Source organism: Crinia signifera, chromosome 2, assembly GCF_055691185.1.
Source record: "Crinia signifera chromosome 2, ASM5569118v1, whole genome shotgun sequence".
Lineage (NCBI taxonomy): Eukaryota > Metazoa > Chordata > Amphibia > Anura > Myobatrachidae > Crinia > Crinia signifera.
Genome location: NC_139218.1, coordinates 188,729,477 through 188,757,278, shown reverse-complemented (window position 1 = coordinate 188,757,278; position 27,802 = coordinate 188,729,477). Strand labels below are relative to the sequence as shown.

Below are 27,802 nucleotides of genomic sequence, written 5' to 3'. Positions count from 1 at the left end.
CTCCACCCCAACAAGTCCCTGTATCTCCTTCCCCGACCCACAGTTCACCTATAGCTCCACCCCCATGAGTTCTATGTGTCTGAACGAGGATGAGCATCTGAGCTAGGGCAGGGCTTCTGCAAAGTGTGGGACAGACTGGCTGTGGGCTGAGTGGGGGTCTAGTTTTGGGGCCCCTCAGGACATCGGGCCCGGGACAGCTGCTCCCTTTGGTCCCCCCCCTCCCTGTTGCCGGGCCTGCCCACTGAAGCCTTACCTGTTTTGTCTGTCCCTTGTCTGCAAAGAGTTGCACCTTCTTTGCCAACCTCTTCTTGTAGGGCTCAGCACTGCTGCACAGCTGGCCCTTGTCAGTTTGATTTGTGAAGACTTTATTATGGCAGTGGAGGGCAAAAACCTGGTATTTTGCAAGCTACAGAGCTTAGGTGTTCGCTTCCACTCTGGTTTTTCTTCTTATCCTCTAGCGCTGGTATCTTCTTTGTTTTTAATCCCACTGGGACTACTATTCTGCTGGTTATTCTTTCTGCTGGTTTTTTGGTGCTCTTCTCCCTCTTTACTTGTATATCTATTTTTGTTAGAAATGGTTTCTCAGCATTTTATACTTATGAATTTTACTAAAATTTCTCAAAATGTAAAAAGTGATGTTGCCCATGGCAACCAATCAAGATTCCATAATTTCTATATTTCTTCCTAAAAATCATAGACAGAATCTGATTGGTTGCTCTGAGCAACATCACCTCTTTTCATTTGTAGAAGCTTTAGTTAACTTTCCCCTGTAGTGTCTATGGCACATTTTTTGCTGTCTGACAAAAAGGGTAAAGTGTTAAGGTGGTTACACACAAAGCAATAGGATAAAGTTAATTGGTACTCTTTACCTAGAACGGCGCCCATCGCGTTGATCGCGACATCGCGGGCAGCACATAAACGGCCGCGACGCGATGCCCGCGATTACCCCATAGGGAACAATGTTAAAAAGTCAGATTGATCGCGATTTTGCATTCAATGCCTCAATGCCCGCGATTTTCCCATAGGAATCAATGTTAAATGGGCTACAGAGCCCAAATAGCCCCAATTAACCCTTAAATGTCCCCCAAATTTTTGTACGCCACCCCACGATCCACGCCAACCCGAAGCGTGGCGAGCGCAGCGAGCCCGCGAGGGGCGGCGGTACGCGTCCTCCGACCTTTTCATGCCCTACTATCCACGTCGGCGTGGAGTTGAGAATAGAATAGTGTGGCGAGCGCAGCGAGCCACCGAGCCCGAAGCGTGGCGAGCGCAGCGAGCCCCGCGAGGGGACGCGGATACCTTCACAGTTATACGCGTCCCCTCGCGGACTTCACAGGTGTCCGTGGCGACGCCGACACCTGTGAAGCCCGCGAAGGGACGCGTTTACCTGTGAAGGTATCCGCGTCCGCTCGCCACGCTTCGGGCTCGGTGGCTCGCTGCGCTCGCCACACTATTCTATTCTCAACTCCACGCCGACGTGGATAGTAGGGCATGAAAAGGTCGGAGGACGCGTACCGCTGCGCTCGCCACGCTTCGGGTTGGCGTGGATCGTGGGGTGGCGTACAAAAATTTGGGGGACATTTAAGGGTTAATTGGGGCTATTTGGGCTCTGTAGCCCATTTAACATTGATTCCTATGGGAAAATCGCGGGCATTGAGGCATTGAATGCAAAATCGCGATCAATCTGACTTTTTAACATTGTTCCCTATGGGAAAATCGCGGTAATCGCGGGTACCCGATTTTGATGTACCCGCGATTTACCCGCGATGCCCGCGATTACCGCGATTTTTTACCCCCGACGCCCGCGATTCTGATCGCGGGCGCCGTTCTAGGTAAAGAGTACCAGTTAATTTTGGTGATGAAGTTTATAATATCGCCCTGTTTGTAACTATGCCAGGCGAATAATACACCCCCCCCCCCGACTCCTTTCTTTATTGCTAGCCTCACCAGGTGGCCACAGCTTCAAAGCTTGAGTTGGTTACACAGTGACCAACTAATGCACTGTGCACGTATATCTTACATGCACTACAACATGACTTTGTAGCTCTTGTAAAAGTCCTATAATTATTCCTACAATAGTGCTTTATTCAGTGTTACTATCTATTTGGAATTAACACTATAAAATAATTACTGGATTTTTGCCGTGGTGTGCTATATGGCACCCACAATAATGAAGGTCCCCTTACTGGTCTGAAACTGGATATTAGGCACAATTCAGTTGTAAATGTATATTGCAATTTGCAGATATGAGCATGCCCCAGTGCACAAGGCTATGATGTATTGCCGCCGCATTGCAAAAAAACAAAACAAAACAAATGGAAGCAGTACACAGAGCAACTGTTTTGTTGGCAAGGTCTTGACAACTCCATGAGGACGCGGCACCTGAGTGGGGTCGACCCAAGAAATGGCTGCTTTGCATCTGTCTTTACAGCTAGGCTGCAGAGCAACCAGGGGTATGCGAGCACTCTGCTGTATAGCAGGGGTGGGGAACCTCAGGCCCGGGGGCCTTATGCAGCCCCCATAGCCGGTGTGAGTGGCCCTCCCACCCGCCCGGTGGCTTTGCCAGGAGTCAAGTACAAGGGAATTCTCGCAAGAGGTCGGTAGTTCACGTGAGATTCCTCTTAATCAACAGCAGCCGAAGACTGTCAGTCCTATTCAGCGGCAGCCGCTAGAGCATGGGTCTTCAACCTGTGGCCCTCCAGATGTTGTGAAACTACATGTCCCAACATGCATTGCCACATTTTCTCCTATGTCAGATGTAGTTCTACAACATCTGGAGCATGGGACGGCTCCAGCAGGACAATTTGTAAGATACATTTTTACATATGGCCCTCGAAGGATTTTTTCCCCAGACAAACGGCCCTTGGCACAAAAAAAAGTTACCCACCCCTGCTGTATAGGGAAGCCCTTTTACAATAACAATGTGCCCGCAAAATCTTACAGGAGTGTTGCGGGGAAGCCACCAACAGCAGTTGTAGTTTTGCAAAGTTCTGATCTTGAATCAGACCCATTGTGTGGGAGTCAGCTGGTTAGACCCAGGAATGTTCTTCACTGATTGGTAAGAGTAAAACAACCATAGACACTACTTATTTTCTGAATGGCTGTATTTTGACATCACAACCAAACCATCCAACATAGCACCTACATAATATTCATACTATTGAGCTCCATCCAGAATTTAAGGCTGATTCAGACCTGATCCCTATTGTGTGAATTTGCAAATATTGAACGACCGCGCAAGTGTATGGATCGCAGCACACATCATACGCGAGATTAAACAGCGAAAAAAATCTCACACATCTAAATCACAATCCCCTTACATTTTGTGTGACAGGAAGTCAGCGTTTGGAGGTGAACACCTGCTGTTTTCTGGGAGCATCAGAAAAAAAAACCAAAGCGTTTCAAAGGAAGGTGTGTGTGTGTGATGTCAGCAATGGGCTTCATAAACCTGTATCTGTCACCGTGTTTGTCAAAGGGTCAGACTTACTCTCATTTGCACAATCTGGATATCCTATTACTGGCACTGATCCAGCGTGTACAACACAAGGAAAAGGTCCGCTACGCTGCGCTATGCTTTGTTCTCACATAGCTAGGGATAAAGGGTACGCAAGTTACGGAAAGAGTATGTAAACTGCGCATTTCACTTATTGTCCTTCTGGTTATATTAATATCAGCATTAACACTTTAAACTGCCAGCATTTGATGCTATGCTCTTTGAGGGTAGAAATCTTACTTTAAAACCTTTCCTTATCAACTGACTAGTGTCATAATACACATGTCTACTGATGTACTCTTGTATAAGCAAAGTCATTAATTTGCACCTTATGATAGGTGTATTCAGTGTTTAAAAAAATACCCTATTTACCCAGCTGTCTCCCTAGTGCCCCAGTTACTAGTCACACTTTACACCCTAGCTACTTCCCAGTGTCCCCTCTGTTCATATTCTTGTTACTCCAAACTTTATTTGCACTTCTCCACACAATCCGCCTCTCAACCCAATTCCCAACACTCCTCCTTGCACTGAACAGCACTGGACTACCCCTATATTGCTGTAGGATAACCTAGATGTATTATGGAGTGGCTTTATAATAAAATATTGTTTAATACAAATACTTAGAGTTTAACAAACAATTTATTTAAACTAAATATGAATCTAGGGCAATGGTCCCAAAATTGCGTGCCTAGGCACACTGGGGTGCCTCTTGCCAGGGCACCTTGGGTTGGTGATCAAGCACCAAAACAAAATTAGTTTTATTCACCATGCTAGGCAAAACTGGGTGTGGTAAAACAGGCCAACAGTTGGAATTCTGACCGCCGGGCCCTTTGTGGGCTCACTGCGGCCTCAGTGGCTCGTTAATGGTTCTATTTACCCATTAGTCATGTAGCCCCATGAGGGAAAATAGCCTCGGTCAGGATTCAAATGTCAGAGTACTGACTGTCATCTGGCAAACGCAGTAGTGATGGCTACCAATTGTAAAATTTGGCCAATCACAACCACAACTATATCCACTGCTACACAACAGAATCGAATGGTAACAATAGGTAAGCAGAATTTCCTCAGTTCAATATATTGTACAATGTATCAAACTTTTGGATTAGGAGTGCCTTAAAAGAAGAACAAAAAAAAAATGCTACTCTAAGGTGCCATGATTCAAAAAGGTTTGGTAACTACTAACCTAGCTTAGAGTCTCAGTTTTTTATGCTTACAAGAGTTTCCAGGTTTGGTAAAGTCATGGAAATCTCATAAAAAATTTTCAGCAGGCTAACGCTAGCCAGTATTTTTCATGTCTGAATCTAGAAAATTTCAGTATGGTTTTTAAAACAAAAAATTGCTGGAGTCTGTTTGAGATACTTATGGCTGGTTAGAGCTTGATAAAGCATTGTGAAGGAGCAGCTTATGTGGTAAGATTAGGTGTGGGGAAGAGAATGGCCTGAATAGTTGGACTTCTATATTTGAATAACATCTAAGAAAAAAAATAATCAAAAAATATTTGAGTGAAATGTAGAACATGTCAGCTAAAAGAACTCTGACTCCTATGAAGTAATAAAATAAACCACCATTCAAAACATAAAAATGTTTATCTTGTAAAAAAAAAAAAAAAAAAAAAACAATATATAGTAGAAACACCTCAAATATGAGGCAAACTTTGCTTGTACCAGTAATTCCTAAACAAAATGAGTTGACATTAGGTGGTTGGGGTATGCATATATTGAGAAGACCAAGTGAAATGCATTTCCATATACACAATTTGATTTTTCACTTAAAAAACAAACAAAAAAAACACGCAACAGTAAATATCTTGTACATTTTCTTTGAAGAAATCAAAAATGTATGGATAAAAAAAATAAAAATAAGTGACCACAGTCTGGAGCTAGTAATGGTATGGCTCTGGGAACTAGCCCTTCATCTGAGTACAACAGAGTTAAGTATGCCATGCTAAAATAGATGTGCGATCACTGGATTTCTCCCATGTACAGTCTTTTGTCACTTGATGCAGAAAGAACTGTAAATGAACAAAAATAAAAATAGTCACAAAATTTGATCAATTACATTACACTGGTATAGACTAATAAAACACAATCATAGGTATGCCATGGGTCCATGCCTTGAGAAGAGAGGCTGGAATTAAGAAAGATTCAGGATGCCAATACCAGAATTCAGACAGACTGCACCCCAATTGGCGAGTATAGGTAAAAAGGGTTGGGGGTCAGGCAAGTGAAGGTGGTGGTTAGGGTTTAGGCACTAGTGGGGGTACATAGGGTTAGGCTGCTAGGCAGAAGGAGATTAGGCTTAGGGCCAAGCTGCAGTGTGGTGGCTCTTAGTGCTAGTGAGGAAAGAGTTGGGGCTTACTTAAATCAGGGCTGGGGTGCCATTTTTGATGCTGAGCTTTGCCCCTGAAATGGAGAACCACCATTTTGTGAGCCTTCTCAGACAAGCCCTGTGTGTACCCATAGGTGGGTTTTTTATTGGCTCCCTCACAGGGCTACATTCTATAAGCTTCTTACCAAACTGCCCTGCAATAACTCTGACACCATCTCCCTCTCTCCAGCAAGCTGGTGGGACACTGGCTGTTCTCGGTACACAGGACACTGTAGAATGTTGTGTGCTGTACACAACACTCTACAGCGATGCAAGATAAGTGTTCCGTCAGGGCCAGTTTTCTCCGGTGAGAACTCTGAACGGCAATCTAACTAGATTTATCCAGCATGCAGAATCTGAATTACTGGGTGATTGCGACCTACAGGGCTGCACATCGCTATGGTCCCTACAGACAGAACAATGTAGGGGTATTTTCTAGGCAATCTAGTCAAATGAAGTCAGATTGTTAGGAAAAACGCCCTGAAATCGCCCCGGGTGTACAGAACCAATGCTCAGTACGCTTCAATCCCTAGATTAGTTGATCAAAAGTCAGGACTCTACCATTGCAACAGTTCAAATGTCCTCAGGGTAAAGTGGTGGTCCTTCAGTACGGGATACACACTCTTCTAAAGTACCACAGGCATCGGTGCTCCGCTGCATGCTGTTGCTGGGAAAAAAAAATTACATTTTCATGCCTGGACATATCACTGGTTCTCAATGGATTTCATTCTGGCCACACAGTTCCTCTGTCAACTCAAACACCTCAATCTATCCAGTGGTAAGCTTTACACACCAAATCTGACCAAGGAATCCATTTTTCATCTGGATTTGGAATGTGGTTACCATGTATGCCAGCCTCAAAGGTTGGGACGCTGTGTGTCGTCACCACAATCTTCAAGGGTGGTGGCCCAGGGTACAGACAACACTGACAAACATACTCAAACATTTAGCCACTTCCAAAATTTACTACCGGATTTGGAGTTTGTATATTGTCTGGTGCCAGCGTTAGGAGCTTTTGCAAGGCACCAATTCTTGTTTTTCATTCGATTGCATGGTTTTGCGGATGAAACCTTTTTGCCTAAGGTGGTATCTGCATTCCATCTCAACCAAGACATTGATTTGCTAGCCTTTATTCCAAGCTTGTCTTCACCGAATGCATCGTCACTGGCCTCGTTAGACGTTGTTCAGGCTTTAAGGGGGATATTCAATCTTCAGGTCACGGCAGGCGAGCTTGCTCGCCCGTCGTGACCCAGTCCCGTTCTCGGTCAGCTTGACCGAGAACACGCAGGCGGGATTCAATGTCCCGCCTGCCGGGGAGCGAAAAGGGGGCGTGGCCGCGAGTTGCGGACGGGAAGTGACGAGATGCAGCCGGCAGCTCGTCACTTCCCGGCTGTTCTCGGCAGAACGAGCCCGACAGCTAGAGATGTCGGGCTCGTTCTGCCAGGAAACCCTGTTCAATGCTGTCGGGGAAGACAGCATTGAATAGGGCCAGTCGAGCATCTCCCCCACGGGAGATGATCGACGGAGATTGAATATCCCCCTATGTATCTACTTGTATCGCATAGCATTGTTGTGCCTCAGTCTTTTGGTCCTTGTAGATGCACCAAATCAGGGTTGCCTGGCCTCCAAGTCCACCATTGCTTGCTGGGTCACTGACCATCAGCCAGGCTTAGCAGTCTTCAGATTTACTAATACCTGCTTAACTACAGGCTCATTTGACTTGCACTGTTGGTACGTTTCAGGCCGTTCAACGTGCCGTCTCAGTGGAACAACTGTAGTATGACCTGGTCGTCTGTGCAGACAATTACCAGGTTTTAATCAGTTCCATAACTTTGTTTTGGAGGAATCCCAGTTTGGCCATAATGTCTTAAATGCAGCTGCACCAAAAGCTCTGCCCTGTAAGTTAGCTTTGGGAATTCCCAGATGTAATGATGCATGATAGAGGAAATGGGATTTTTTTTAGCAATTACATTTTTTTTTCCATCTGGGGATGTTGCAATCCCTCCCTCCTCTTTTTTTATTTATTTTTATAAAGTTATTATACGTTTCCTCCTTGCAGCTTAGCTAAATGTAGACTGAGGCTCTGCTGGAGGTGGGATAGGTTAGAGTGCCTAACTTCCACAATCTAGCCCAGAGGTTATGATGCAGCGTCCCCCAGATGGATTCCAAGGAAGAGATTTTACAGTGAATAAAAAAAATAAAAAAAATCCAAAACCCCCCCCCAAGCACAACAGCTTTAATATAAATCTGAGGAAACTCACCAATGGCCTCTTCAGGGTGGAACACCACCTCATTGACTGAACCTGCATGGCCAGGTAGTTTGTAGAGAATCCTGCGAGATGTGGTGTCCCAAACATATACAAATCTGCAATACAACAAATATAAAAAGGTGAAGAGGCGTGTTAACAGGACAGAGAACTTGCTATATGCTTGTATTAAGGAAAATACAGCAAGAGGGGAGCAAGAAATAGCGGACAAAATCTATTACCTGTCTGCCGATCCTGCGGCTATTTTACTGCCATCAGAAGACCATGAACAACGCAATAAGTTCTGTAATGGAAAGAGGACATGTGTCTTTAACAGCATCTACACTGGCAGAGGCAGACAAGGGATGAAAGTCACCTACCTTTTCAAAATTGTGAACATTCCCTTGGAATATCTTCATACATCTTTCCTTGGGGGCAAATGGACGAACATCCCAAATGCGAACTATAAAGACACATGTATGAGAGAGGTGTGCTTTCATTTTATAAAGGCTGGGTCCAGTCTTTGCTATCCCACAACTTCACTACTGCAATCCTATTGCCATACAGTGTTACTGGAAACACCAACATTAATGGGAAACTGCCCACATCAACTACATTATATTGAGGCCATAAATGAGAACCAACACCCAGGTAGTAGCAATGAGCAACACCAGTACCTGTGCACTCCTTTTCAGAAAGGCTCCTCAATGGTGCACAATTGACATCACTGGAGTATACTAGACCATATTAAATATATTTAACAGTATGGAATAATACATACGTTGGTGAGCAGCAGTTGTATAATATGGAGGAAAAAAATAGTATTATAGTAATTTCAGAAGGAGAAGGAAGAAAAAAAAAAGAAACTTATCAGAACGTGCCGACAATGAAGGGTGGTAGCTTCAGGGGAAAGTGTAGAGAAAAAAAAATAATTGAATAAGTGAAATAGCTTCCTGTTAGGTGGCAGAGGCTACCCCCCCCCCCCCCCCCAACAAAATATGGCAGAGTAGATAGGCCAAGTGGTTCTTATTTACCATAAAATTATATTAGAACAATTGGAGCTGAAGACAAAATTATATTAGCGACAATAAACACATTAACAAATTGCTCATGCAAATGGACAAACTATTGCAATCCCTTCAGTGTCTCCTGTTCATCACTTTGTATTACCTGTGTTATCCATAGCATTTGAGAGAAGGTAAGAGCCTTCAGAACAGGGGGGCGTGGCTTGGCCGAGCTCAGGAACAGCCGCAGGGTAAGCGAGCTCCGCTTTAAATCCGACTTGCTGTATGGGCTCTGTTTGGGTGACCGATCCACCTTTAAGCGCTCTGAGCTCCTTCTCCAGCAAGCGGGCGCTATCTTGGAGAGTCCTCGTGACACATAGCTCCGGCTCCTGTCCCACTGTGTCTACTGTCTACCCGCTCACCGATCCCCGCTGAGCACAATATAGTGGCTGCTGCCCCACTGTCTCTCCTGCCAGTAAATACTGTGGAAGTTTCGGGGACGGAGTCTCCATCCTGTGTTCTCCTGGGCTGTGTGAGCTGCTACTCCTGGCTCTGCTGCGCTCAGCCATATCCTGCTACCTGAAACTAGTGCTGATCTCCTGTTCTATCATCCTTCACACACCGGCCCAGTATAGCCTTGACACAAGTTACATGCATCATTTGCTATCTGGAGTCATTTGTGACATTTGAGGTTTGTCTAGACACTATCCTCTGTGTATTTTGGTGGTGTGCTAGCCACCACCATTTTGCCAATTTTCCATGATGTCTAGCTCCTTGCAAAGTATCCTGCAGGCTATCAACGCCTCCACCCAGCGGCTCCTCAAACTTAGTGATGTGGTGGCCGAACCTATGATCTCTAATCCAATGGCTTGCATACCACCTGTGACAGCTCCACTAGTGGACCTATCTGATCAAGATGAGGTGTATTCTACAACCGTTGCTGGCTCTCTGACTCCTGCTATTGAGGACTGTCTACATATCCGTTATGGAGCTGTACCACTAGAAGTGAAATTACGACACCCCTCACTTGTTTGCTCCTTGTACGAATGTGCATGTTTTTGGCTGAACAAAATAACTCCGGTTCTGGATATTTACTATGTACTTAAGTTGATCCATTCTATTTCCATGAATCTCTCTATTGCCAGTATCCAGAATTTGGACGTGCCTTTTTGGTTTTCGGCTGTGGCCTCGGTACATGTCAACAAACCCCCTTCTTACACTGGCCTCAAGGACTGGCCAGACTAATACTCTATATCACATCACCGAAAAGAAAAAGGCTTCCGTTTGCTATCTTCCACTTCACTCACAAACCTTTTTCTTTGCATTATTTCTTAAGTAATTGCTGATTTAGCCCTCACTTTGTAGTCAGGTGTTTTACATAATTTCTATGCTATGTATTACATCCGTATATTCTGATGTGGGAGATATAACCCTTAGATTGGTGTCATATATAATAACATGTTCTTCATATATATTCACATTGTCTCTGAAATCTTATCTCAGGTTGTCTATCCCCTTTGCCACTACATCTTTTCGGCCACTTCACTCTGCAAATTATATCCTGTTCTTTATGCCCCTGGCAGTTCTCCTTCTAATATCCTTTCTCTGGGTGGGTTACTATGGGTGGGAGGGGATATAGTATAGTGTAGTATAGATTGTTAGGGGGTTAGATGGGTGGGTGGTTGGGTAAAACGGGAAAGGTAGGTTAGCTTTTTGTTTGGCATAGATTAGCTACTATAGCTAAAGGCCACTAACTTGCCTTCCCCTATAATCCATAGTAGTTAGAGGGATAGGTATTTTTTAGGGATCCAGGTATGCCTAAGTTGGGGGTGGGTTGTACAGGGTATGGGGTTTTGTGGTAGGGTTGTTTTGGGGCTTTTGGGGAGGTATTCTGTTTGGTTTTGTAGTTTGACAACATCTGGAGAGCCACAGGTAGGCCAGACCTGCCCTAGAGCATCAACATTTTTCAGGGCTTCCCTAGGTCAAATGTTTCTTGTTGATACATTTAAAAAAATACAAAAAAAAATTTAAATTAAGAAAATTGTGTTATATGTTATCCTTAGGATCAGTTCTGTAGTGAGGAACCATATTTGCTTTTGTCTGCGAAAATATTTCATGACTGGCGGCCACCAACTCTGGTTTTGCCTATTGCTTTGCCCATAACTATTATGAATTTGTCCTAGACCACCAATCCAAGGCACCCCTGCAAGTGTCCCAAGGCACCCCAGGGCGCCTAGGCACTCAGAGGTAAATGTAGAAGCGGAGAAGTGGTTTCTATCCCCATAAAGAACGTTATGTGCGAAGTGATAATGCTCCAGCCAAACAGCTCCTAACTGTCAATTTACATATTGGAGCTGATTGGCTGGTGCATTATCACCTTGCACATAACATTCTTTATGGGGTTAGATAGCACTTGGCCAAGCATCATAAATTTAGTTTGGGAACCACTGGGTTAGGCTCTATATTAAAAAAGGTAGAAAAATATACTTTTTAAGACATACCCCTAACAGTAAAATTAGGAGCTCCTCAGTGTCTTCACAGGCGATCTCTAAAACCATGAGTGGGAAACTGGGGCTATCATGAAGTATTTTGAACACAAAAGGCATAACCCCCAGTTCTTTGGTGAGATACATACTGGCAGGGGCAGGGGGTGTCATCCAGATGTTGCGGTTTTATATAGTTTTTAGAAGACTGGAAACTGGGTTTAGATGAATAGGTCTAGTATTTGTTCTTCCCAGAGAGGATTGTATGGTTATTGGACAATAATTGTGTAAGTTTGAATGTCCATATCAGCTGTCCCAAATTTGATCTGGCTGAATAACATTCCTTAGAAACCTTCCCTCTATGGCAGTGGTGTCAAACTTATGGCCCTCCAGCTGTTGTGAAACTACACATCCCAACATGCCCTGCCACAGTTTTAGCAATCCATTATATAAAATCTGTTGCAGGGCATGCTGGGATGTGTAGTTCCATAAAAGCTGGAGGGTCATGAGTTTGACGCCACTGCTCTATGGCCACATTTATCTAGAACCTCTAATATTTATCTAGAACCACATTTATCTAGAACCTCTAACATTGAGACTTCTATCAGGTTTCTTCCAGTTTGCTTTGCGGTCTCTATACTTTTATTTATTGTATAGAACAGTGGTCCTTGAATGTTCTACATTGAAGGTTTACCTTTCCCGTGCTGTTCTCCAATACATTACCACCGTGTCTACTTCTCTGGTATGGAGCAGGCATGGATAATTAGGAGAAAACTGGTGCTTCATTCAGTACCACATAAATTACTGTATATTAGAGTGTCATGCATGATGAAAGAATACACAGGGCATTTTCTTCATTGAAGATTTCAGACTGTAAAAGATATGTAAATTAGAAAGAATAAACGCTCACCGTTATGTCATTATCTATCCCCCCTGAGATTATCTGGTCACTGGTGTCATTGAAAGTAACAGACAATACCTGATAGGTATTTAGGAAAGTCTGCACGGCTGCTTTCTTCCTGAAGTCCCAGAGCTGCACAACATAAAATAGGTAGGAACATAGTGTAGTTTGTATGATCTGCTAATCTATTCTGTTTTTATCCTGAGCCCAATCCGACTACAGTTGGACTGTCATCAGCTTCTGCCAAAGTAATGCAGCTACATACTGCCATTTCTGACCATAATATATAAGAACAGACTTTGTGACATAGAACCTTCCATCTTTACATTTCTATTACGACTCTTATTGGTTCTTAAAAAACATTGTTTCTGCAAACTGATGAAAAACCCCAAAAGCAGCCTCTTGTTAAATAGTTTATTTTTCTTTCTAACAGCCAAAGTAATTTATAAAAAAAAATTTACAGGAAAAATGGGTTTCCTAGCACGGCCACAATCGCGGCCATCGGGTGTAATTTTTAGTGGCCTGCGACGCGACCGACGCGATGCCCCCGATTTTTCCATTGAAATGCATTGAAAACAGTGAAAATCGCGTCGGTCGGGTCGTATGCGGCAAAAAATGCTTAAATGGTCCACACGCGATGGCCGCGATTTCCCCATAGGGAACAATGTTAAATGGCTAACTTTACCCCCGATGACCGCGATTTCCCATAGGAAACAATGTTAAATGGGTCAATTTACCCAAATCATCATAGGGAACAATGGTAAATGGGCCAGAAACCCCAAAAAACACCCCTGAACATTGACATGTCCCCCCAAAAGTAGTTCACGCCACCCCGCGATCAACGTGAACCCGAAGCGTGGCGAGCGCAGCGAGCCCGCGAGGGGCGGCGGTACGCGTCCTCCGACCTTTTCATACCCCCACTATCCACGTCGGTGTGGAGTTGAGAATAGAATAGTGTGGCGAGCGCAGCGAGCCACCGAGCCCGAAGCGTGGCGAGCCCCGCGAGGGGACGCGGATACCTTCACAGGTAAACGCGTCCCTTCGCGGGCTTCACAGGTATCCGCGTGCGCTTGCCACGCTTCGGGCTCGGTGGCTCGCTGCGCTCACCACACTATTCTATCCTCAACTCCACGCCGACGTGGATAGTGGGGATATGAAAAGGACGGAGGGTGCATACCGCCGCCGCTCGCCACGCTTCGGGTTCACGTTGATCGCGGGGTGGCGTGAACTACTTTTGGGGGGACATTTCAATGTTCAGGGGTGTTTTTGGGCCATTTACCATTGTTCCTATGATAATTTGGGTAAATTGAGCCATTTCACATTGTTTCCTATGGGAAATCGTGGTCATCGCGGGTAAATTGAGGCATTTAACATTGTTCTCTATGGGGAAATCGCGGCCATCGCGTCTGGCCCATCGCACCCGATTTTTTAGTGCATGCGATGGCCGCGATGCCCCCGATTTTACACCCGATGACCACGATCATGATCGTTGTGGCCGTGCTAGGAAACAAGTACCGAAAAATGTACCAGTTTCAATTTAAAAACTCAAGATAGGTTCTTGGACCCATGTGTTTTGCTATCGCAGCTGTAAAAATAAAAATCCACAATAATGCTGGATAACGACATCAATTGAATTCCCTCCTTACTCTTTAACTTTGAGGTATTTTCTTAATTTAAGTTTGAACAAGTGAATGAACCTCCCAAAACATTCAAGCGTGTCTGCTCTAGTACGTATAATACAGAACAGCCGTACGGACCTTCACCGTCCCATCGTCACTGCTTGTGCGGATCAGCTGTGGCCCCCGTCTGGCCGGGTAACAAGAATTGACAAATGACGTGTGCCCCTTTAGTCGTTTCACTCTCTCTCCTGTTTCACAGTCCCAAATTGCTACAGTTTTATCAGTTGAAGCAGAGAAGAGCGAGCTGTGAAAAAGGCATACAAGACACTTATAATAAAGCGAATTTACCACACAATACCTTTTTAGTAAATTATATTAAGTGTGGTAAACTGCAGAGGGAAAAAAAAAAAAATAACAAAAACCCAAATTCATTGTTAACATAAATGCACAAGAGGTGTATAAAATGTAGAAACAAAAACAAATGCCTTAATTGCAGTGGTTCCCAAACTGTGTGCCGTGGCACCCTGGGGGACTTCCAGGGGTGCCCTGGATTGGTGGTCCATGATCAAATTTAAGTTGGTTATGGCCAAAGTAATAGCCAAATTGTGGACAAGCTGAGGTGAATCCTGATAATTACCACAAAACTGACCCTAAGGATGAGCTATAAACACAATTTTAGCAACTTTATATATTTTTTCTGACTTTCTTAATGAGAAACTTTTGGTCTAGGGCTGCCATGAAAAACTTTGATACTCTGGGGTGCCGTGATTCCACAAAGTTTGTGAACCCCTGCCTTAATGGCTAATATTGCCTATTTCAGACCTAACACACTTTCAGGTCAAGCAACTGCTCTCAGTAATTTATTCCATTTATTTTTACATATAGAACAGCTACAGGAATAAGTAATGACAATGGGCCTCTGTTCCAAAATAAATACTAAGTGTACCATTTCAAACTAGAATACCTAAATAATCCAAAACAACTACAAGTTAATATAAATGCTCTTTACCAACAGATCTGGGAGTGTATGTGGTTACACAATAAATTGGCATTGGGGGGGATGTGGAGAGGGGAGGGCGTAATATTAATGGAGAACACTGGAAGGGAGAAGTGATGAGGTCTATTTTCAATGGGGTTGGAAGATCATTTTACAATGGGGGGCCTATGGATACAATGCACAAATACTGTGACACTGCAGACAGCGCAAATTACCTATTTAGATTATCTAACAAATCCAGGGTACCGAGAGTTGGGATAATACATGACTCCCAAATAGACGATATGCCCACTAGTTACTATGTGATATATTTAAGTCCCAATATCAGGAGTATTTAAATAGTAACGCTATATCTATGAAGTTACGATGAAAGCATGCCACACAAGACATTATGATACCACATTCGAGGATATATTGAGTGCATCTTGGAGAAGTTTTAATTGGCCTAGAGTCCATTATCTGTAGTAAGACACTATGAAAATGCCTAAATATTGTTTCGACAAATACACAAACTGCTTCAGTACATAAAATAAGTTCCCAAGCTTAACAAAAATAAATAAAAAAAAAGGGGCATTGATATACCCATCTTTTTTAGCAATAATAACAAAGTATAAATGCCAGATTATTTCTGTATTATGATGTTAATACTTTATAATCCACCCATTATGGTGCCTACAAACAGCGATTTTCAAGGAATTTTTACTAGATCGCTTAGAAAATACACACGGAGCGATATAGGGGCCATAGCGATGTGCGGCCCCATGCATCGCTAATGTCTGAGATTAATATCCAGCATCTCGTCAGTCTGGGTAAGTGTTCTCATGTGAGAACACTGGCCCTGAAACATCGCTCAGCACACAGCACTGACACATGTGCTGGGCTATCTGAAAACTCCGCCGCATCTCCCAGTGTGTAGGCCCATCATGGCTAACAGAACCACATGGGTATACAGTTCAGTTCTCAGAGTACTCAACTCATTTGTCGCTAGTATAGGTCGCAAAGAGCTTTAAATGAATCCACTGCTCATAATTAGGCATAAATAACTGGCTGTACTATGCGAGGGCGTGGCTTGGACGAGCTAGGAGCAGGTAGCAATTTTCTGGAGCTCCTGCATCTTATCCTGTATACCATCCTTTTTTTTGACCTGTAAAACGGCTCTGAAGCTGGTGCTGCTGTGCGAACATCTACCTGACCATCTGGTGCCCCTGTTGAATCGCTGCCTCGGTCTTTATCCGCTGCGGCCTACTGCAGCTCCGACTCCGTCGCTCACAGCCAAATATCCTGCAAAATACGACGCCCTACTCCCGGGGGTTGAAGCGGACTGGGGGGCTGGTGCCCTCTCCGGAGATGCTTGGCGGGATAAGCAGCTAGCGGTTTCCGAGGTGACCTGCTGCCGCGATCCGCACGGAGAGAGCCGGCGCCATCTTGCCTGGCTCGTGTAGCCGTCGGGCGGAGGGGCTGTGTGTAGTTTGGCACGAAGCCTGCTACCGCCAAATACTGCGGAAGTGACCTCACATTCCTCCATTGCCCTGCAGCACTTATACTTAAAGGATTCATGTTGGGGCGGCGACAACTTACTTGGCGCGCTGACGCCATCTTTTCTGTGCAGAAACCTGGTTGCGGCTCTTCAAATACAGCTTAGCTTCCAGTGACTATACTACCAACTCCTATCTACTTCTGTCTCCTGTGACGCATCTTAAACAAGTACCAGCTTTGTTAAACATGGCATCCCTTCTACAACAGATCCTGCGAGAGATAAATACATCCTCTACTAGATTATGCCGGCAACTGGATGATCTGAGGGGAGATGTTTCATCCTCCCTGACACCCCTTGGGAATCGGGCTGTGATCGATATGGGAGATATGCCTAAACGCATGGAACCTCTGGCCTCCTCTGCCACAATACTGGAACATAAAACCCCGTGTATTGATCGGAGGGGGGTTCTATCCTCTTTACTCCACTACAGAATATGCGAAACTCTGCCTATGAGGGAGACGTGGGTCTACAAGTCCTCCGCTTTATCCTGATACAGTAATGTCTGCTGCAATGGACTCATACTTCCCTATTGACCTATACGTGCCTGTGACTGATTGGAATGTTGTCCCTGCTTGCTCTGACGAAGTTACAATTTGCCTCCAGTTCTTTGCTAAAATTCTGAAGTCTATGGTTGTCTCCTATACACGGTACCATACGCGCTCCAGATATCATCACAGCTGTCTACGCGGGACTAATTTTATTTACAGTAATCCCATCCTGCTATATTACGAGACTGTGAGATGGCCAGATTAGCACTGTACTTCCACCAAATTGCTATTCCAGTTTATATATGCCTTACTACTTTCACTCCTCATTGTGCTTGTCCAAAATGTTATTATATCCCTGTTTTCTGCTTTACACCTCATCATGTTTTACTGCCATGCCAGCGGCTCTTATTGTATTGTTGCAAGCTGGGTGGAATTCGCTATCTACGTGATGTGTCACTGCAAGCTGCAGGGCCTTCACTTCTCTTGACACCTGTGTTAAATATCAGCAAGACCCTGCTTCGATAATCGGAAATAAACCTAAAACTCTGCTTTATTGTTCTATATGTGTTGTTACCCACCCAGGACTGTACCGTTTTCCTGCAATGTTCTTGCCATCGGTCTAGACTTGCTCGCACTCCTATTATGAACTTATCCTATATTCACACCTGCTGATGTAAAGATCCTGATCCTATAATTTATTTTATTTATTAACAGTTTCTTATATAGCGCACACAGATTCCGCAGCGCTTTACAGAGCATAGTTATAATCAAAAACACATAACAAATTACATTACAAGACAGTTTAGGACAAGTACATGTTTAATATGGATAGTTGCATCAGGGGACAGGACACTGAAGCAATCATCAGGGTGGCAGTGGTTTATATATTCTAAGAAAGGCACATGAGGAGAGAGGGCCCTGCCCGTGAGAGCTTACATTCTAAAAGGGGAGGGTTAGACAGACAGGGGTGACACAGAAGAGGAAGAAGTGGGCATAAACAGTAGGTTAGGATGAGAGATGGTCGGGTTTTATGCAGGAGGGTGGGAAGATGACAGCTTAGTCTTTGATATTTTAAGTCTAAAGAAGCGCTGAGTCATCCAAGAGTAGACAGCAGAGAGACAGTTGGAGATATGAGTGAGGATAGAGGGAGAGAGATTAGGAGAGGAGAGGTAGATTTCAGTGTTATCAGCATAGATGTGATAGCGGAAGTCGAGTGAGCACATAAGCTCACCCAGAATGGATATATAGAGAAAGAGGACACCTACTATCAATGGAAGAGCAGGAGAGGTGAGGTCATTAGAGGTACAGCTGGTCATTTTCAAAACTGACAGTGCAAGTACAAGCTTTAACAGTGATAGTAAAAGTTGTTTGCAGATGTAAAATGCTGATGTTATGGTTGAATTGCCAGATTAAGTAGCCAGGAGTAGTATGTTGTGTGAATGAATTTAACTCACTCAAAGCAGACTTTGGTTTTCTCCGTTGTTGTTTTGTCCTTCAGTTTCACTTCGGTGTAACGCTGGTATAATGCTGTAGTTATGAATCAGTTTTCCCACTTTAATAACGGCCCACTTCAATCTAGGCCCACAGATAAAATCTGCCCACAGCCTATCCGGCCACAGCCGTATGCAATGACTACTTAAGTACTCTAACAATGCATGAGTTCCCAATTCCCAATAATTGGAATCCACTCGCTCAGTCCCCACCCCCTACAACACATAGCAATAAAAGTGGCTTAGAAAAACAAAACTAGCATTCCAGGATACTATATATCATCTAGAATAAAAATAAATTCCCCCCTACACACAGGCTAGGTACTGTTGTAATGTACACAGAGGAGATGTTCAGTGTGTTACCTAGTAGTACAAATCAATCCCACACAATAGATGTAATGCTCTGCAGTACAGAGGAGATGTTCAGTGTGTTACCTAGTAGTACAAATCAATCCCACACAATAGATGTAATGCTCTGCAGTACAGAGGAGATGTTCAGTGTGTTACCTAGTAGTACAAATCAATCCCACACAATAGATGTAATGCTCTGCAGTACAGAGGAGATGTTCAGTGTGTTACCTAGTAGTACAAATCAATCCCACACAATAGATGTAATGCTCTGCAGTACAGAGGAGATGTTCAGTGTGTTACCTGTTGGAGACAAGAGATGATGAGTCAGATGAATCTGGTATAACGCTGTAGTTATGAATCACTTTTCCCACTTTAATAACGGCCCACTTCAATCTAGGCCCACAGATAAAATCTGCCCACAGCCTATCCGGCCACAGCCGTATGCAATGACTACTTAAGTACTATAATCCCTTCCTCTCCTGGCTTTGAGTGTTGCCCAGACTGACGTAGTGTATACCATGTGCCACACTATAATTTTGAGATATCTCTTGATGCTCCCTATATATGTAACAATTTTTGGTACTCTTTACCTAGAACGGCGCCCGCGATTGGAATCGCGGGTGTCGGGGGTAAAAAATCGCGGCCATCGCGGGCACATAAAAAACGGGTGCGACGCGATGCCCGCGATTTTCCCATAGGGATCAATGTTAAAACTGTGATTGGACGCGATTTTACTGTTAAATGCCTCAATGCCCGCGATTTGGCCATAGGAAACAATGTTAAATGGGCCACAGAGCCCTAATAGTGCCCTTGAAGTCTGAAATGGCACCCACAATTGTTAACGCCACCCCACGATCAACGTCAACCCGAAGCGTGGCGAGCGCAGCGAGCCCGCGAGGGGCGGCGGTACGCGTCCTCCGACCTTTCCATACCCCTACTATCCACGTCGGCGTGGAGTTGAGAATAGAATAGTGTGGCGAGCGCAGCGAGCCACCGAGCCTGAAGCGTGGCGAGCGCAGCGAGCCCCGCGAGGGGACGCGGATACCTTCACAGGTAAACACGTCCCTTCGCGGACTTCACAGGTGTCCGCGTCGCCATGGACACCTGGGAAGCCCGCGAGGGGACGCGTATAACTGTGAAGGTATCCGAATCCCCTCGCCACGCTTCGGGCTCGGTGGCTCACTGCGCTCGCCACACTATTCTATTCTCAACTCCACGCCGACGTGGATAGTGGGGGTATGAAAAGGTTGGAGGATGCGTACCGCCGCCCCTCGCGGGCTCGCTGCGCTTGCCACGCTTCGGGTTGACGTTGATCGTGGGGTGGCGTTAACAATTGTGGGGGCCATTTCAGACTTCACGGTGACTATTTGGGCTCTGTGGCCCATTTAACATTGTTTCCTATGTAAAAATGGCGGGCATTGAGGCATTGAACACTAAAATCGCATCCAATCTCACTTTTAACATTGGTCCCTATGGGAAATCGTGGCCATCGTATCGCACCCGATTTTTAGTGCATACGATGGTCGCGATGGTCGCGATGGGCATTGTTCTAGGTAAAGAGTACCCAATTTTTTTTTTTTTTTGCTGCCTGCCAGTAGATATTTACTTCAATTTATTTATAAATACCCTGCTAGATTCACATTTCTTGGGGAGGGGGGAGCTCTTGTAGTTAGTAAATGTAGTTTAGTGGGTTTACAAAGGGTAATATTAGGTTTAGGGCTCCAGGTATTCCCAGGTTGGGGGCGGGACATACAGGGTGGGGGGTTGTTGGGGGTTGATTTGGTCCTTTTGGGTATATTTGTTTATTTTTCCTTTCTCCTAGTCGATTGGACGGCAGCCGATTGTGGCAGGACTCTCCTTAGCTATTCCTGATATTTATGTTGCAGAAATGCTACTATCCTTATATCTATGTTGCAATTCATATTGTCAATATTCTATCTGTGCACTCTGTCATACCAATATGCTAGCATCCTGCCGCAGGCCAGCTTTGCCTACTAAATTCTGTATGTCATTGGGGGTTTATGTGTTAGTGTTCATTCTAGCACCCGCCATATTTGAAAACCCATGCAGATCCTCCTCCCTGCCTGGGGTGTCGCTGTCTGCTGTAGTGCTTCTAGCACAGTGTGGTCTGTATATCAGCACTGATATGCAAACCAGACCTGTGCTAGAAATACCAGAGCAGACAGTGACACCCTAGGCAAGGAAGAGGAACTGCATGGGTTTTCAAATATAGCGGGTGCTAGAATGAACACTATGTGTTATATGTTTAATTTGCAAAAAAACAATAAAAAATTATTGAATTTAAAAAAAAAAACATTTGTACTATGCACAGGCATTGTATTTTTTATTTTGAAACTACCAAAAGAAAAAATGATCACAAAAATTATTTCAATTTCACATTGTTTATACTTTAGGTGTCAAAAAATTACTTTTATGTGGTTAAAGTACCTGCCATCTGTATTGTAGTGCAATTCCATCACAGCGCCGCTGTGACCCTTTAAGGTTGCATAATTATCACAGTCTCCATATACATTCCAGAGAACTGCAACAGAACAAAAACAAGAGTACAATATATAAGTGCTGTAAACAGACAGGACACAGATTTTACTTCTATGTTACATTCATTGAAAAAAAAAAAAAAAATTATATATATATATTTTTCACCTTTTAGGAGGTAAAGTACCGCAGGTGACCACTAGAGGCCACTTGACGGACCAAATTAGTTCTCAACAGAAAGCGAAACCAACATGATCGGTTTTAAAACTTTCTGGATATGGACAGAAGGAGCGGTGAAGACAGATATTGGTAGTAGCAGATAGAGACTAAAGGCCCATATACACTGGGCGATTTTGAGCTGAAACTTTCAGCTCAAAGCTGCCAAGTGTGTAAGGCGATGCCTGCTCCCACATCATCGCTGGGAAAGCCATTCATCTGCTTGTATTACCAACAGATGAGCGGCTTTGCATAACGCTGTGCTATGCAAAGCCGTCCTCTCCCCGCTGACAGCGATGGGCAGGGGGAAAGCCGCTCAGTGTGTATGGACCTTAAGCCATAATTTTGACTGGCTTTTAACTAGTAATGTAGTTACATAGGCCACAGCTTCTGTTCAATTAGAAACCACCTATTACTTTTTTTATTTACATGCTCCCAAGCTCCAAGCTTAATTCACAGCCTATGAACACATTGAGTTACCAAAAACAAAGCGATTGTGTCACTAATTTACATATGCAATTGGCCACTAGGTTTGCCTAGGTTTTTTTTTTTTCTGATTATTTTTCCTTAGCACGTCCTGCGTACCACTGCAGGTGAGCAGTAGTGTAGGGTATGCGATTAGCAGGTGCAAGAAGCAGTCTGATGCTAGAGAAGATTAAGTTATTAGGAGGGCTGTATAAAGTATTCAAGAGAAAGTCCTGACTTTCGAAAAAAATATAATAATAATAATAATAATTTGGGGATTTGGGGCTGTGAGAAAAAGACAGATGTCTGTAGTAATCACTGCAGCTCACTTTCTCCCCTTCAATTGAATAGGAAAACTCCTGTGCCTAAATTCCTGTAGGGTTTTTCAAGAAAATGCACACAACTGAATATGATCCTAAAAGTAACCCACCTCTAAGAAAACAATACCAATTAGTCTTCTTTCCTCATAAAGCAGGAATGTGTATAGGTCTTATAGATATCTGTACCATCTGTCCAAGCTCTGCTGACCAATGAGGTATGGGGGATTATTTACAAAATATCACGTCAAACCTGGCACTCCTAAAATTTAAAAAAGGGCACTGTCTTTACAAGCTGTATTTTGTTAGTAATAGCGCTGTCCTTTAAAACAGACCATAAACATGATCAGAAGCTCAGCATTTATCAACCAGACACTTATTAAATAAACCCCATAGGGTAGCCTATATCCAAGATATAAAGTTAACCCTATACCAGGTATGTCCAAACTATGGCACTCCAGCTGTTGTGAAACTACAAGTCCCATCATGCATTGCCACAGTTTTACTATTAGAGAATGCTAAAACTATGGCAAGGCATGCTGGGATGTGTAGTGTCACAACATCTGGAGGGCCACAGTTTGGACATGCCTGCCCTATACCATCCAGCAAATGGATTATTCACTTTCTTTTCGAACAGACTTTACATATTTTTACACTGCCCTGGTTGATAGAATACAATCGTTTGACCAGATATTTACAACTAATAAAAGTGTGCCACCTTTGTGTTTTATATACAAGATGTTTGGTGCCTGTCCTCTGTCAAGTTTTATACATTATTTGAACTTTGCTATTTTGGTGGGTTAGTGCCCTAACCACTAACTAGTAACCTTTTTCCTTGCATTGTAAGTTATTAAAAGCATCATAAATAACATCTTCACCAAGAAGGAATATTTCTATGCGCTTTAACAAATTAACTTAAAACTTACGAATAAGTCTGTAAAATCCTGCAGATGCCAAGGTGAGTCCGTTAGGGTGAAATTTGCAGCAGTACACTTCTCCTTCATGTCCAGACAACAGCATGATTGGTGCTTGTAGACTGGATGATCTTGGTGGGCCCTACAAAATAACCATTGCTATTAAGATCAGTCTTCAATAACCCCACTTCCCAAACGAGTATCTTGAAATAACGATCAAAAGCCAATGTACAATAATTGCCAGGATACTTCTGGTTTTAAGTAAACCTACATGTTGCTAGCACCTATGTTAGCAATTCAAGTTTTCTAGAGTGCTGACAGTAACCTCACCTAGCACTGCACACCACCTAATTATTTAACTTTGTGTCATTAACCTAAAACACGTCACCAATGTATAAAAGACGGTTCTGCAAGGGTATTATCTGCTAGTGCGGTTCCTTGGGCTAGGCCGGGAGGCAGCAAAAGTATTACCCACAGTGTGCTGTCCATGGGCCCAAATAATATCTCAGTGTGAGCAGCGCCCCTTCACCTATCTGCCGGCATGAAACACCACAGCAGACAGCAACACCCCAGGCAGGGAAGAGTAACTGCATGGATTTTCAAAGATAGCGGGTGCTAGAATGAACACTAACTATTTCAAAGATAACAGCACCGATATAGGCAGGGAAACAAATGGAGAGAAGCTGCATCAACACACTAATACCCCTTTCACACCAGCTAAAATTCCCAGGATGTAGTGCTAGTGTTTAAAGCTGGGTACACATACTGTATGTACAATCGTCGGGCCGTTCTTCCAATCTGGGGGCAAACGGTCGTTCGATTGTATAGGTGTGTACGCTGTCCCAATTGCTGCTGTGCGATCGATAAACGGCCAAAAACGCTCTTGGCCGTCCACGGTCGGTCGGTCGAAGGTTCTTTGCTGCTTAATATTTCATCCGACAGGACGGCTCCATATCGGAACAAAAGTGAAGTGTGTACGCACGTTCGATCGATATGCTTGACAGTTTGACAAAGCACGGTGGTATGCTGCATTATGAGAGACCCTGTAACCCTTTGCCTGCTGTTTTAACTAATGTGTTTTTAATGCCTCACTGCCCAACACTTTAGAGGCATCACTTTAAGACATTAATCAATGTTGAAGTTTTAATAGAGTGGGCTGGAAGCTCTTTGCAGGGCACCATAACACACTATTAAAACTTCAACATTGATTAATGTCTTAAAGTGATGCCTCTAAAGTGTTGGGCAGTGAGGCATTAAAAGCACATTAGTTAAAACAGCAGGCAAAGGGTTACAGGGTCTCTCATATACTTCTTCTTGCGATTGTTTGGACGGGAGTACATCGGACGTCGCAAGTAAAATTGTACATATGTGTACGCGCAGAACGGTCGTATGTTTCGGACGGCCGAACGTGTATTCGGTCGATCAAAAGGTCGCAAGAAAAATGAAATTGTACATATGTGTACCCAGCTTAAGGGTCCAGGGACAAAATCCCATGACCCATGGCCTGGATTTCAACCCTGCTAGCTACCAGGGTTGCTTCCAGGACCTTCCCAAGATACTGGCTGGTAGGAAGGGTGCATGGACATGTGCCTCTTTCCAGTGTTGCCTTTGCTGATGCTGAGTGGCTACGCATGGCAATTTCCTGTTGTTGTGGATTTTCAGAGACACTGCTGCAGGACGTTACAGTGCAAGCTCTGTGGCACAACAGACCCCAGCAGTGCCATTTAACCCCTGAAAGCGAAGAATGTCTTGAACAAATGGTGAGGGAGCTTCTAAACATTAAAGGGGAAGAGGAGAAGATCAGGCACCAAATTACATGCACTGATAATGATGGGCAGATATACCATAACATTGCAAAGATCCTGGCATCGCTCTCTAATGAGCTCATCTTAAAGGCCATTTTGAATGACATACTCATAGAAATGCAGAGTCATCCCAGGTTCAGTATGAAAGGTGCCAACCCAGGATGTCCCTGCTTGAAAAGCATGTGTAAATGGGGTCCAACACAGGAATGTCCCTGCACGTGCCCAGTATTTGATTCCCAGATTGGTCCCTGCATTTATGGTGTGAAAGGGGTAATAATAGCGTTGATATCACTTCTCACTCATATCGCGGGTTCCTACATCTACTACCGCTATGACTGCTGCTGTGATGTTTATAATCCCTGTCCATGTTGTCCACTTTTAAATTGTTTGTGCTCTGTAAGGCACTGCAGACTCCTTCCTTCAACATATAAATAAAATATAAGAACTACAGGAGGACAATACTCCCCCAAGAACATGTACTGGCACACACTGCCGTGGCGGCTGAATGTGTGCATCACCCAGACATATTGTCGGGGGGGGGGCCTTGCTCCTTCACTATCCACGCCACCACTGGTTGCCTTTAGTAACATACCCTCCAACAGTACTGATTTTGCTGCTACAGTACCGTTTTTAAACGGTCTGTGCCGGCAAAATTCAAGTGTACCGGTTTTTCTGCCCGCAGTGCACCCATTCCTAAGGATGCATTGCGGGTCTCAGGCCAGCGTGCGACGCATCGTAACGTGACGCGCCGGCACCGCGGACCCATCGCACATCAAACAGGGGAGATCACAGCGTGTGTGTCAGCAATCTCTGGCATGCGCAGTGGTGATTTTCAAACACCAAGCGCACAGAGAGGAGAGCTAGCACAGCATGGGACTCCGCGGTCGGTGCAGACATGGTGGTGGCGAGTGCGGCCTGCTTCCCCTACTCTGACGGCGCCATCTTGGAGGAACCTGGCAGGGCTGACTGAGCGGTCTCAGATGCCGTTACAGCTTCTTCCACTCCTGTGCCCTGCAAGCGTTTCTGCCTATCTCCCTCCACCGATGCAGGGGGACATACAGTGCAGCCGGGAAAATATACTTTCAAGGACTCCGACCTCCTGAGGTGGGTACAATGCCATCTTACATCCCTCTGTGGTGCATCCTCATCCAGGGCCTCATTTATCTGTTAGTAGGGTGAGTGCACTTCTATATGCTGTGCCCTGACATTGGGAAATCCTTTTTAACTTTTTATTTTAAATGCTGAGTACAAATTCAGAAAGGGAATGGTCACACCCCTTTACCAGTGACCACACCCACTTTACCCATGGCCATGCCCCCTTTATGTGTATGTACCGATTTCTGCCCTTCAAATGTTGGAGGGTATGTAGTAACCAGGTGGCAAGCGAAGCGATCCACCGCGCCCGAAGCGTGGCGAGCAAAGCGAACCCGCGAGGGTCCGTTTGGGAGCCTTCTTCCGACCTTGCTCCTCCTCTCTCCACCCCGAGGTCCTTTAGCCCACTACAATTTAGACCGAACCATTAGAGAAGCCCTCCAAATGCAGGCATTGCAAAGGAGCCGCGGGATACACCAAGGTCTCATGCTCATCACTCACCGTCGCCACCAGATCATTGCACGGCTTCTTGGTAGGTAGGGGAACCAGCTCCATCCCAGCGGCGTAACTGCTATAGTTACCCCCTCCCCCCAGACTTACCTATCTCTCTGGTCCTCTCGCTGGTCTCTTCTTCTGCTGAGGACCACCACAAAATGGCCACCCCCAAATAGCACACGGTTCTCTGAAACTGTCTGCTGTATGGGGGCGGCCATTTTCTGGTGGTCCTCAGCAGAAGAACGGAGCCGCCGGGACCAGCGCGATAGGTAAGGCTGTGGGGGAATGAGGGGGGGGGGGGTTGCATGGGCGGCGGGGGGGCGCCCCCCCCCTAACGGCGGTGCTCCATCCCTGTCCTCTTATTTAGCTCGATCATGTCTTAGGCTGCTGTTCACGACACTATGCACTATGCCTCCACTCCTGTGAGTAACAATCTAGTCCTGTCCTGGCCGCGTTGTTCTTCCGGCACCAAGTATTTACGTAATCAGCCTGCGCCTGGTCATTCAGGACACTGATTGGCTGACAGAAACCTCATGGCCCTCTTGAAGAATGAAGGGAGAAAATAAAGTAAAAAATAAGAGCAAGCCGATTGGCTGATTGGTGGCTGGGCTTACAGCAGCTCGTAGGTGACGTCTGCCTGCTCCAGGTCTCCGAGCCAATGACAGTAGCGGGAGGTGTGGCCAAGCAATAGTTTGAATCGCTGTGCGTACAAGAGACGGGAAAAAACGTGAACTGGTCTGGAGAAGGAAGAGCCATCGGCGGCAGGCAGTGTGGCCGCTACCCCCTGTACGTGCGTCGCCAGCGTTATCTGTATCAACTCATTACCATCATTAACATCGATTCACTTATCCCCAGTGCTAAGACTGCGGTGTGAGAGGTTGTGTGAGTAGCGTTGAAGATACGTTACGTACATCCGGAGCATGCCGCTAATAAGCTGCGTTATCTATGCGATGTGCTGGCCACACATCAGACCAACTTTCCTCCAACCATCCAACTAGTTGGTTGGATGGAATAAAAACCTGGTAT

General features: G+C 44.8%; 2 protein-coding genes across 7 annotated transcripts in view; one reads left to right on the top strand and one right to left on the bottom strand.

Annotated features, from left to right (window-relative positions):
- The window catches only part of LOC146060320 (uncharacterized), a 267,579-nt gene that overhangs the window by 151,207 nt on the left and 88,570 nt on the right, over positions 1 to 27,802 (top strand). Inside the window, exon 1 of one of the 6 annotated variants that reach the window (XM_083173385.1) lies at positions 26,580 to 26,817. The exons of 3 other annotated variants lie outside the window; for them this stretch is intronic. The gene's annotated coding sequence lies outside the window, so the exon portion shown is untranslated. Of the gene's footprint in view, positions 1 to 26,579; positions 26,818 to 27,363; positions 27,659 to 27,802 lie in introns of those variants that run through there. 2 more of the 6 variants (XM_083173384.1, XM_083173382.1) reach the window with 2 other exon arrangements.
- Positions 5,061 to 27,343, bottom strand: LOC146059289 (U5 small nuclear ribonucleoprotein 40 kDa protein-like). Its single transcript, XM_083171401.1, has 10 exons — positions 26,783 to 27,343; positions 23,397 to 23,526; positions 21,425 to 21,518; positions 14,252 to 14,417; positions 12,504 to 12,626; positions 9,277 to 9,520; positions 8,487 to 8,569; positions 8,349 to 8,410; positions 8,122 to 8,225; positions 5,061 to 5,504 (listed from the first exon to the last, which is right to left on the bottom strand). The coding sequence occupies exons 1-10, from the start codon at positions 26,834 to 26,836 to the stop codon at positions 5,455 to 5,457; spliced, it is 1,110 nt and encodes a 369-aa protein (XP_083027527.1). The 5' UTR covers positions 26,837 to 27,343; the 3' UTR covers positions 5,061 to 5,454.